This window comes from Plecotus auritus (genome assembly GCF_963455305.1).
Source record: "Plecotus auritus genome assembly, chromosome: 5".
NCBI lineage: Eukaryota > Metazoa > Chordata > Mammalia > Chiroptera > Vespertilionidae > Plecotus > Plecotus auritus.
Genome location: NC_137776.1, coordinates 68,107,108 through 68,120,031, shown reverse-complemented (window position 1 = coordinate 68,120,031; position 12,924 = coordinate 68,107,108). Strand labels below are relative to the sequence as shown.

Sequence of the window (12,924 nt, the reverse complement as noted above, 5' to 3'; positions counted from 1 at the left end):
GAGTCAAGATTGGCCCCATGGTGTCACAGCATTTGACTGGAGAGATCTGTGTTCTCACCGCAGGTGTCATTTCTGCCACCGCTTCCACAATCCAGGGCAAATGAGGTCCAGTATTTGATTTGTTACATGTTTATGCAAATTAAAGTGACCAACATTTGAGCCGCTCAGTATCTGTCATTTGATGTTGCTTCATAAGATACATATTAATGGTGTGGGGTAGCAATATGTTTCAGACCTCAGGTCAAATAAACTCCAACAACTGCTTAATGAGAGCCTGTTATGAACTGAATAATAGAATGCTAACATTTATTGTCACTGATTTTATATATAACTGTTGCATTTCAATTCCACAATAATTCTCTGCAGTAGATACTGTACCAAGTATAAGCAGTGGGGGTTAAGCGCGTATGCATGGATCACCTCTGCCTTTAGGGAGTGTATAAACTAAAAAGCAATCTAAACACATCAAATGATTTAGGACTTAGCAGATGAGGACATTCCAAGGAGTGCCCAAATTCCCAGGTAGGAGAGCTTTGCCGGAGACCAGAACCAGTGCTGGGTCACATGACTTCTTGCTTTTGGTAACTCAGCTGTTGGCTTGGAAGTCAACCTGTTAGCAAGGCACTATAGGGTGAACCCCTGAAGGAAATAGAGGATTTGATTGAGAAAAACAAAGCAATTTTCCAGGTATTGGGCAGATTTGGAACAAGGATATGTGTCAAGATTGTAAAGGTTGTGGGGCTTCCCTGCAACACTAAAGAGCACCCTGGGTTTTGTGCTTGTCTTTCAGGTCCATTTGTTCCTAGAGTTTTAAAACTTTCCAAGGGTCTGAAAAAATTATCTGGGGATATAGTTGCCAGGGACCACTTAGATGCAGGCCATTTGTGCACTGAAGGCTTGTTTAACATGTAATGGAACGTAAGTGTTCATTTGAGTGTGGGCATAAATACAACCCTCTGGGCTCTGGCTGGTGGCTCACCAAAAGGTTGTGGGTTTGATTCCCTGTCAGGGCACATACCTGGTTTGCAGATTCATTCCCCATTGGGGCATATACAGGATCGATATTTCTTTCTCATATCGATGTTTCTCTCTCTCTCAAATCAATGAACTTATCCTTGGGTGAGGATAAAGATCAATCTATCAGTCTCTCTGGGAGTTGTGCACCCAAGTCCATGCTAAGGCTGTTGCTTTAAATACTTGAGAACTCTTCTTTAGGAATTGCTTTCATATCCTGCTAGTATCTTTTTGAAAGTCTGGATCTTAAAAATGAATTTAGTGATAGTTCACATAGCAGAAGAATCCATCTATTCCTCTCCTTAGATAAAAATGAATAGAATTAGAAAAAAGAGGTAAAGAATAAGAGAATATCTTACATTTGGATTTATGGATTAGAAACAGCCAAACATTATTTGGAACAATTCAGGCTGGGAATTACAGATTTTAAAAAAGAAATTAATAAAATGGATTTTCTTGAGTGGTTTGTAAAGTGATGAAGGTATTTTCTAACAAGGTTCTTAGGAATTTTTAAAATAATGATAATATTAATGAATCTGTCAGCTCTCAAGGTGACTGCATTAAAGCAGGTTAACTTGGGTTTGTAGGTTCTGGTCAGGTTGTAAAAATTCAAAAACAAAACCCACATTTTCAGTATGTTATAGTCACCCATATATTCTCAGCCATTCTCCTTCCTTCTCTTCCTCCTTCCTACCCACTGACTCACATGCACACTGATTTGAGTGGCAGCAGGAAGGAACACCGTGGGGCTTCACAACCTCACAGCCTCACAGAACAAGCTGTCCTCTGCTAGGAAAGCAAACCGACACGTGGAGTTACTGGGCTAACTTTTGGTGAGCTGGCATGTCAGGTGGCTCCAAGGGAGTAGTCAGTCCATGTGTGGGTGCTCCTGTTCCGCAGAGTTCTGTTTAAGAAACCCAGGTGTGGTCTTTTCTCATCTCACATGTTTTCTGGTGCTCTAACACCTGTGTTTGTGTTTTTCTCCCACTAGGGGAAGCTGCATGACCCTCAACTCATGGGGATCATCCCAAGGATTGCACACGACATCTTTGACCATATATATTCCATGGATGAAAACCTGGAGTTTCACATCAAGGTAAGTGCCATTGATTGAGACCCGAGAAAAGAAACAGAGCCCAAAATTATGTTTCTTGGCTTTCTTCTTATTGTGTACACATGAAAAAGATGGTCTTCTCTAAATGACATTCCTGTGGTAAGCAGAGCCATATTTTTTATTTAATAATTAAGGTAATGCTTAGCTGTCGGATGGTTTACTGAGATAATGAGATAAGGTAAAAGCCCTCTTTCAGATGGAATCACCTTGATAGCTGCCCAACTCCTGCCCTTTGCTCTGTGGGTTTCTACAGATATGATTGGAATGGGTCCACAAAGTATGTTCCATGGAACACAGCCCTCTTATTATTCATAGAAGTATGAATACTATATTTACCAGGGAAAATACTTACGTGGCCATATAGGCTGGGAACATGCCTCATTGCACAGTGTTACATTTATCACATGCTTAGATATGCTATTGTGTAATGTGATTCTGCAAAGGGGCCATGGAGACTTACGTTTCCAGCTTGGCTGGGCATGCTTTTCTTCCCTGGCACTAGTGTATTGAGGAGCACACGCTGAGAAATGTTGGGGAAGGGAATTCTCTTTCTCTCCCTTGTTTTGTTTGTTTGTGTGTTTAAACCAGAACTTACGCTTTTGCTTAAATTCATGTTGGTATTTGGGGTATATTCATTGGCACTTCTTTGTTTGCAAGTGACTGAAAGCCACTTGCTTAAGCAAACAGAGGAAGTGGTTCTAAGATAGAGAATCTGATAGCAGGCCTAGAGGGGACGGGTTGTGGAAAAGCAAGAAATCCAGGTCCTACCTTTTCTTTTTAACTTAAAAAAATTGTGTTATAATTCACATACCATAAAATTCACTCTTTTAAAGTATACAATTTGATAGTTTTTAGTCTCTTTCCAAAATTGTACAACTATGATCACTACCTAATTCTGGAGCATTTTATAACCCCCCCCCCCCCCCCCAAAGAAACACCACACTCATTACAGTCTCTGCAATTCTGCCTTCTTGCTTTCTTTGGTGTGTGTGTGTGGGGGGGGAGGGGTGCACCATGGCAGCCCCTGCTCCACATTCCCTTATTGCTAATTCCTAATTCCCTAAGAAGCTGGCTCACTGGCCAGCCTGTAATAGGTGGTCCCCCAGCTCCAATTAGCTGTGTCCAAGATGCACATGGCTGACTGGCCCCCACCATGGTGACTGGGGCAGGGTGGACAGGTGTGGGCAGTTCTAAGAAGATGTGGAGCTGAGCAGATCAGTCAAGAGGCTGATCATCCTTGAAAGCTGAGACCTTATTCCACTAGTCCCACCATTTTAGAGTCCATGAAACGGAAGTTCAAAGAAGTAGATCCAGATGTCCAAAGTTACATATCAAGTCATTGGCAGAGTTGAGATTAAGCTCTTGATCTGACCAGCACATGCAGTAACTTTTCCATTATATTAAAATTCTACCCTTTTTATTTCTGCCAAGTACCTTTCATAAATTATATAAAAACAAGGCAATGACTGCCCAATTATAAATTTCATCTGGCAAATTTTTTTCCTTATGTTCCCTTTGTTGGCTGAAGCAGCTTCTTGCCAGGGTTCTTTATATCTAAGGACACAGAAGCTTGTTGCTTTGATGGGATCAAGATTTAGGAGCTTAGTGCATCTTTAAGGCTGTTTGCATTTAAATACCTCCAACTACTGTGGGGTTCTTAAGGGATAATCCTGGAATAAGATGTTAAACCAATTACTGCCCTCAAAATAGGGCCTCCCATTAGAATTTTATTAAGATAAGAACAGCCCCAGCATGAAGGGGGGGAGAGGAGGAACAACACCCAAGTCTCTAGTCCTCTGTTTGTAGTTATTCTTACTTATTTCATAAACAAAAGTTAGCTATGGACTACTCTATATTTTGGATTGAGTAGTGACGGGCCTAATCAAGAAAAAGGGGCTTGATTAGGCAATATTAAAAATCTGTCCCTTCAAGTAGGTCCCACAGTGATTTTAAACATTTCTGAATATGCGTTTTCTTTTTCTTTTTTTAATATATTTTATTGATTTTTTTACAGAGAGGGAGGGAGAGGAATAGAGAGTTAGAAATATTGATGAGAGAGAAACATCGATTCAACTGCCTCCTGCACATTCCCTACTTGGGGATGTGCCCACAACCAAGGTACATGCCCTTGACCGGAATCGAACCTGGGACCCCTCAGTCCACAGGCTGACGCTCTATCCACTGAGCCAAACCGGTTAGGGCTGAATATGTGTTTTCTTAATGCCAAACAATGCCTATTTATTTTTCTTTTACCTGGCCTCACAAAGTATTTGAAATGAAAAAAAAAAAAATGGCAAAATTAAAAGTCCCCGCCAAAAGTGGTCATTATTTGCTGTGGTAAAAAGAAATGAATAACTCAGATTCTCTTTCTACTTATATTAAATGTAGACAGGATTCTAATGGCCAGATTTGCTAATATCTAGTTCAATGACTGCATTTTAGATGTACTTAATTTTATCTATAATCTATGGAAATAAGGGCACATGTTTAAGATCTCAAAGATATCAAAAACATCTTATTGAAAATCAGACAATTCTGGAATACATAGAATGGGTTGGAACCAGGGTTGAGTTAGCTGCAGTAAGGGCTAAGTTAGGGAGAGATATTTAAGATTAGAAGCCACAGGCCTACAGGATTCCAGGAATGGGAGCAGTGGGTATTTCAAAGGTCAGGTAGGTGTATCCATAGCAGACCCAGTCAGTGACAGGAGTTTGACAGACATTTGAGCAGGCAGAGATTGTTAGGGAGACAGACAACCTGGAGAGGATGCTCAGATATAGATTCCAGGGTTCGAAGTTGGGACCCCAGATCTCAGAGATAATAGGAAGTCATGAGATACAGACAAAAGATAATGAGCCAGGTAATAAAGTCTTTGCTTGTTGCCTGACTAGAGGCAAGACTGGTCCAGAGCTGGGATGTGGAGGTGAGGTTTCATCCCAACTTCACAACTATTTTTTTCAAGTTTATTTTTTAAAAATTCTTTATTGTTGAAAGTTTTACATATATATCCTTTTTTCCTCATTGATCTCTCACCCCCAACACATGCCCCCACCCTCCTATTGTCTGTGTCCATTGCTCATGCTCATATGCGTGGTTTAAAATAATTTTTTGTCCATTCCTTTGTTAAGATTTCCAAAAATACCCATGAACATAAAAGAGAACATTTGGTCTGGGAAGCAGAAGGCACGTTTAGGCGGAATGGAAAATCCTATAGGGACTTTTTGACATCATCAAGTCTAATGGCTTCATTTAATAGATGGGAAAATTGAGGCCTAGAATCTTGGTTACATGTGAATTAAATTTTCAAGATCACATCTGGTTAAAGTTGTTCTCAGACGTTAGCCATCGTATGGAGTTGAGAAGCTGATTTCTGGGTCCTATTCTTTGAAATTCGGCTCCAGGAGGACTGTAGTCGGGTTTAGGCCTTTGCAGTTTAAACAAATGCTATGGGAGATGCTGATGTAGGTGGTGCTGGAGCTGAGGTTTGAGAGTAATTAATTGGAAGGCTTTCTTTCCCTCTTACAGGCTAGCTGTCTTTCATTAAATCACATTTTGTTCAAATCCTTTCTGGACTCCCTAAACCTGCCACCATCATGATTTCTCTCCCAGTTACTTTTCTGAGCTCTTATACTTCTAAGTAAACTATCTTTACCACCCTCCCCACCTCCTTGAATGTTTGGGTCATGCTCCCACCCTAGTCAGATGAGGCTGTCAATATCAGGCATAAGCTAAGGCCTACTGATTTTTGAAAATTACTTGCAAAGAACGTTTTCTATTCCAGCTGTTGTCATTCCCAGAAGTCTGCTTGGTGCTCATTTAAAGTAAAAGCTAGTGTCCTCCTGTAAGTGGCTGTCTAGCACATGATGTAAATAGCACCTGGCTCGAACCATAGGGAGCTGTGATGAGCGGGGATGGCGAGTGGCCCACACTGAGCTGGCAAAGCGGCAAGCAGGGGATACAGGAGAAGGCTGGGGCTCCGCATGCTGTGGCTCTCAATCTTCACTCTGGATCCCTTCCTACTCTTCTTAGCTGATGCATGAAAAAAGCTTTTGTAAGTTCTAATAATGATATTTTTGTAATATAGTGAGGCATTTCTGTTTCAAACTTAATTTGCTTTTAACAGGTTTCCTATTTTGAGATCTACTTGGACAAAATCAGGGACTTACTTGATGGTAAGTAACCCAAAATGCTTGTCCTTTATTTGTTCTGTAACTAAAGTGCAGGGAGACTGATCTGATGCATAGCATTTCTGCTTAAGGAATTAATGAAAGTGTATTAGAGGTGTTCTCTTGCCTTCAGACTGTCTGCTTATTCTCGTCCAAGGCTTAAACTTTCATATATATTGCAAAGAGATAAGTTTGCCTATCTTTTATAACAATTTCTATTTTTCCACCAATACAGGGTCTTTAACTTTTCTTTTCTTCTTTGCATGTCATCATTATTATCTCTATAGTATCCAAGACAAACTTGGCTGTTCATGAAGATAAAAACAGAGTCCCATATGTAAAGGTATGAGGAAAACTTGATTGATGTGAAATGAATTTATCTCCAATCATTGTCATAATAATTAGTACATAAGATGCCCAGAATATTACATATATAAAGCACATACAGATAATTAATCATGTTTCTTACATTTAAAATTCACCTGGTTAAAAAATAGACATTTAATGTCTTCAATCATATCACTCTATGTGATTATGTCACAGATGTCTAAGCCCATGCTGAGAATTGCAGAGTGAGCAGACATTTATTATTCACATTTACAGGGGCTTTGGTATTGAGTATAATCATTTATACTTTGCTGTTAAGGGAAGCCTATTATAGCATTATGTAGCACTTCAAAGTGTCTAATTAAAGTTGGTGGCTAGATGGTAATAAATAAAGATGGAAGACAAAGCAAAACTTCATCTATTTCTTTTTCTGTCATTGATTTTCTTCTTTATTTCTGTCTTCGCTACTGTTAAGTTTGAATATGTACTAAAAAATCTAGGGAAATTCGGCTTCTTTTCTGGTTTATTTCTGGGTTTCCTAGGGGCTGCTCAGCCTTCTTTTTAAATGTAGAATTCAAGCCTTAGGCAAGGGGAAGAAAGTTGTTGGATCAGCCTTTATAGCCCTTCTCTTTCTCTGCGCATCTAGTGGGAATATATTTAGCTGTTTCAAGCATTGTTACTTTTCAGTATTTTAACAGTGAACCTGAACTGATTGTCTTGCAGGGGTGCACTGAGAGGTTTGTATCCAGCCCTGAGGAAGTCATGGATGTGATAGATGAAGGCAAAGCAAACCGACACGTGGCTGTAACAAGTAAGCATGGTGTGGTGTTTCCTCCCCTCTGACTTTGGATACAAATGTCTGCCTACCCACCAGGAGGTCCATATGAAATAACGTCTGGGAAGGCAGTTGAATGCAGTGACTGAGACAAAAACACAAGGGAAGTGCAGTGTATCTAGGCAGGCTGTGGGAAACAGCGCCTCCTGCTGTCCAGGGTACTCTTGGAAATATTGGGTGGGACTCATTGGAACCTGGCAACAGCCAAAGCCTGAACTCTGGGGAAACCGACCAACCGACCAACCAACCATCTTACCAATCAAAGTGGGGGAAGTAAACTTCTAAGTTTACTTATTTTAGCTATGTTATTGTTCAGGTATTTTTAAAAATCCAAACCGACAAATTCTAGTCATACACATGGAAAGAAACCATATTAGAGTCCTGCCCGCGGTATAAAAGGAAAAGGAAGGAGGAACTCAGAAAGTGGAGAGCATTATGGAAAACTTGATGCCTTGTTAATAACACATTCAGGCCAGCTTGGTTACTTGTCCTTTCCTTTCTTGCATGTGCACACACAACAGGGAAGCAGCTCTACAGTGTTTGAATGGCAGAGGTTCCATAAAATGGGGGCTGTCCGTCTTATTCAGGGGGATATGGATGAATGAGAGTGACTTCCTACGAAGACGAAGACGAGCTGAAAGAGCTAAGGCTTTCTAGCTTAGAAGAGAGAAATAAATCTGGGGAGGACTGTGGACAATGCAGTATTCCTTAACATATGTAAAGGACTGACATTAGGAAACAGTCAACTTGCTTTGTTTGATCTGAATGGATAGACCCCCAGGACTGTTGAAGCTACAGGGTGGCAGATTTTGGCCTAGCTACTACAAGAACTCTAATCCTGCCCCAGATAAAGCCTGCCATCCGGAGAAGATGTTGGTTCCTGTATAGGTAGAAGAGAGACAAATATTGGTTGGTTGACTGATCTAGCCTCTTTAAGTCTCTCCCACCCAAGGTTCTATTATTCTGTGATCCAGCACTGTAATTCTTTACCTATTCTCTATCCCAATGAACATATCACATGTTATTTATATATGTGGCAAATTTCATAGAGGAGCCTAGACTTGTGTACTTTCTCTTCTGCTTAACTCACACACACACACACACACATACACACACACACACACACATACACACACACCAACCCTGATGCACATACATGAAAGAATGTAAGACTCATATTCTTATAGTAATAGCATCGCTCATTTATAAATAAATTATTCACTTTGTTTCTTAAGCTATTGTTAGTCATGAATTATTCATGACAACCATCTTGGCCCCTTGGTTCAGAACTTTGGGTCCAGAACATTACTATTTTTCCTATCATTTCAGTAAAGTGGTTTTTAAAATTATTGTGGTATAATAAACATAACATAAAATTTACCATTTTAAGCATTTTAAATGTACAGTGGCAGTAAGTACATTCGCAATGTTGTGCAGCCATCACCACTATTTACAGAATTTTGAAGCTCCATGCACCCATTGAATAATAACTCCCTAGACTCTTTCCTCCCAACCCCTGTAACCACCATTCTATTTTCTGTCTCAATGATTTTGACAATGAGGTACCTCATATAAGTGGAATGATACAGGTTTTTTTATGACTTGCTTATTTCACTTAGCGTAATGTCTTCAAGATTCATTCATGTTGTATCATGTTGGAATTTATTCTTTTTAAGGCTGAATAACATTGCACTGCATGTATGTACCACACTTTGTTTATCCATTCATTCATCCATAGATGGATACTTGTGTTGCTTCCATCTTTTGGCTACTGTGAATAGTGCTGTTTTGAATATGGATGTATAAATACCTGTCCAAGTTTCTGCTTTCCGTTTTTTTTGGTTATATACCCAGAAGTGGAATTGCTGAATCATATGGTAATTCTATTTTTAAGGTTTTTTTTTTAAAAAATATATTTTATTGATTTTTTACAGAGAGGAAGGGAGAGGGATAGAGAGGTAGAAACATCGATGAGAGAGGAACATCGATCAGCTGCCTCCTGCACACCCCCCACTGGGGATGTGCCCGCAACCAAGGTGCATGCCCTTGACCAGAATCGAACCTGGGACCCTTGAGTCCGCAGGCTGATGCTCTATCCACTGAGCCAAACCAGTTAGGGCTATTTTTAAGGTTTTAAGAAACTGCCATACTGTTGCCTATAGCAGCTGCATCATTTGCATTCATATCAACAATATACAAGAGTTTCAGTTTCTCCACATCCTTGGTAACACTTACTATTTTCTGGTTTTTTGTTTGTTTGTTTTTGGTTTGCTTTAGTAGCCATCCTAATGGATGTGAAATGGTATCTCATTGTGGTTTTGATTAGTGATGTTGAGCATTTTTTTCATTTGGTTATTGGCCATTTGTACATGTTTGGAGAAAATGTCTATTCAAGTCCTTTGCCCATTTTTAATTGGGTTGTTTATTTTTTGTTGTTGATTTGTAGGAGTTTTTTTATACATTGTGAATATCAGTCCCTTATCAGATATATGATTTGCAAGTATTTTTTTCTCATTCTGTGGTTTGCCTTTTTACTCTATTGATAGTGTCCTTTGATGCATAAAAGTTTTTTAAAAAATATATTTTTATTGATTTCAGAGAGGAAGGGAGAGGGAGAGATAGAAACGTCAGTGATGAGAGAGAATCACTGATCGGCTGCCTCCTGCACACCCCCTATGGGGGATCGAGCTCGAAACCCAGACACGAGCCCTTCACCAGAATCGATCCCAGGACCCTTCACTCCGCAGGCCCATGCTCCATCCACTGAGCCAAACCAACTAGGATGATGCATAAAAGTTTTTAATTTTGATGAAGTCCAATTTATTTTTTTCTCTTGTTGCTTGCGTTTTTGTTGTCAGATCCAAGAAATCATTGCCTATCCAGTGTCATGAAGCGTTCCCCCTATGTTTTCTTCTAAAGGTTTATAGTTTTAGCTTTTACATTTGGGTCCTTGATCCTTTCTGACTTAATTTTTTGTGTGACCCAAGGTAAGAGTCTAACTTCTTCTTCTTCTTTTTTTTTTTTTTACATGTGGATATCCAGTTTTCCCAGCACCATTTGGTAAAGAGATTGTACTTTCCCCACTGAATGATCTTGACACTCTTATTGAAAATTATTTGACTGTATTATGTGAGGGTTTATTTCTGGGCTCTCTGTTGCATTGGTTTATATGTCTGTCTTTATGCCAGCAACATACTGTTTTGATTACTGTAGTTTTGTAGTAAGTTTTGAAATCAGTAAGTGAGAGACCTCCAACTTTGTTCCTTTTCAAGATTATTTTGGCTCTTTGGGGTACCTTGAGATTCCATATGAATTAGGATAGACCTTTCTATTTCTATAAAAAGCATCATTGATCCCAGGTGGCATGGCTCAGAGGTTGAGCATTGACCTAGAAACCAAGAGGTCATGGTTTGATTTCTGGTCAGGTCTCGATCCCCAGTGGGGGCATGCAGGAGGCAGCTAATCAATGATTCTCTTTCATCCCCAATGTTTCTCTCTCTCTCCCCCTCTCCTTTCCTCTCTGAAATCAACAAAAATAAATTTATATAAAAAAGAAAAGCATCATTGAGATTTTGATAGAGATTACATTGAATCTGAAGATCACTTTTGATAGTATTGACAGCTTATCATTCCAGTAAAGTGTTTTTTAAAATTATTAAATCTTCTAATCCATGAATACAAATGTCTTTTAATTTTTTTGTCTTCTTTAGTTTCTTTAGCAACATTTTGTATTTTTCAGTATACAAATCTTTTGCTACCTTGGTTGTTTATTCCTAAGTATCTTTTTTTAATTGCTATTTTAAATAGAATTATTTTCTTAATGTCGTTTTTGGAATGTTCATTGTTAGTATGTAGAAATGCAACTTACTTTTATGTGTTGCTTTTGTATCCTGCTAGTTTGTTGAATTTATTCTAACATTTCTTTGTGTGTGGAATCTTCAGGGTTTTTTTCCATATAATGTGGTGAGGTGGTTTTAAGAAATGATTGTGAGTAGGGGTTGAATAAGATAGTCACTGGGGTCTCTGCCTCCCTGGTGAACAGAGACCAGGGAACAAAAAGATTTTTATTTCCAGTACTCAGTCCTAATGCAGCATATTTAATCTTTTCACCTAGCATGGATTATAGAAGAGGTGTATGTTTTAATCCATAATACTTCCTAAAGAAAGTTTATGACACTACACAATAAGGCAACACTACACACACGAGGAAGATGGAGTACGTCAGGGACTGATCATGATGAAGGCTGAGGAGTTAAAGTGAGGCAGGGAAGGAGGCTGTGAGCTCCTCCAGGAGCAGGTCAGCTAGTGTGGGTGCTGGAGGTGGGTCTCTCGGCAGGAGCAGAGAATCTGTTATCTTAAATCATTGGCTAAGATTTTAGATTAATTTCTTTGCCACTTAAAGGTATTTAAAATCTTTCAGTTCTGGAATGAGCATTGCTTTTAAGAAGAAATGGTGGTCTCAGGTCATTTTGAAAATTGGCTTGACTTTAAGAAATGGAGCTATTAGATAATTTGTTGTGCTTTTCAGATGAGAGGCTGGCTACCACAATGTATGTGTTCTTTGTAGAGCAGTAACTATTTTCCTTTTTAGACATGAATGAACACAGCTCTAGAAGTCACAGTATCTTCCTGATTAATATTAAACAAGAGAATGTAGAGACCGAGAAAAAACTCAGTGGGAAGCTTTATCTGGTTGATTTGGCCGGGAGCGAAAAGGTAATTGGTTCTTTATTTGTATCAGCTATAATCTCCCCCTGTTATTTGCTTCACTGTGCAATGGTATAATTTTTATGCCTTTCTATTTCCTGGTTTTAAAGAGCTTTTAAAGTTTCTGATGTTGTGCCAAGATGTTATTAAATTTAACCTTTGCTTCCCTGCTCCTCTTTCCTGGTCCTGAAGTCCCTGTTCACGTCGTGGGGTGCTTTGAATGCCAACTCTGATTTATGCCTAATGGGCTCTGAAGATGACATTAGGCCAGTGTTGGGGTGAACTTAGTTTGGCAGTGAGCATTCGCAAATCTGCCTTTGCCAAGGCCTTCTGAGAAAAGGGAAGAGCTCCATGTTGTTCCAGACGCAAATAGGCCAGGGAAGGGCATTGCTTTGGAATGTGGCGGTCCTGCCTCGGCAGGTGTGTTGCTGATGGAAGATCGGGAGCCTGGGGCTCTCCCCCTTTCTTTTTTTCTTTTTTTTTTTTTAATATATTTTATTGATTTTTTACAGAGAGGAAGGGAGAGGGATAGAGAGTCAGAAACATCGATGAGAGAGAAACATCGATCAGCTGCCTCCTGCACACCCCCCACTGGGGATGTGCCCGCAACCAAGGTACATGCCCTTGACCGGAATCGAACCCGGGACCCTTGAGTCCGCAGGCCGACGCTCTATCCACTGAGCCAAACCGGTTTCGGCATCTCCCCCTTTCCCTGCTTCTCTCTGCAGTCGTGTGGAGACGGTGCCTCACATGGGCAGCCT

The 12,924-nt window shown here is 39.8% G+C and overlaps 1 protein-coding gene across 2 annotated transcripts in view; it reads left to right on the top strand.

The window, feature by feature from the left end:
• KIF5C (kinesin family member 5C) overlaps window positions 1-12,924 on the top strand; it is a 174,902-nt gene that overhangs the window by 84,648 nt on the left and 77,330 nt on the right. For both annotated transcript variants that reach the window (XM_080668529.1, XM_080668530.1), the window contains exons 4-8: window positions 2,006-2,110; window positions 6,252-6,300; window positions 6,582-6,637; window positions 7,345-7,432; window positions 12,048-12,172. In XM_080668529.1, coding sequence (XP_080524655.1) covers window positions 2,006-2,110; window positions 6,252-6,300; window positions 6,582-6,637; window positions 7,345-7,432; window positions 12,048-12,172 — 423 coding nt within the window. The remainder of the gene's footprint in view (window positions 1-2,005; window positions 2,111-6,251; window positions 6,301-6,581; window positions 6,638-7,344; window positions 7,433-12,047; window positions 12,173-12,924) is intronic.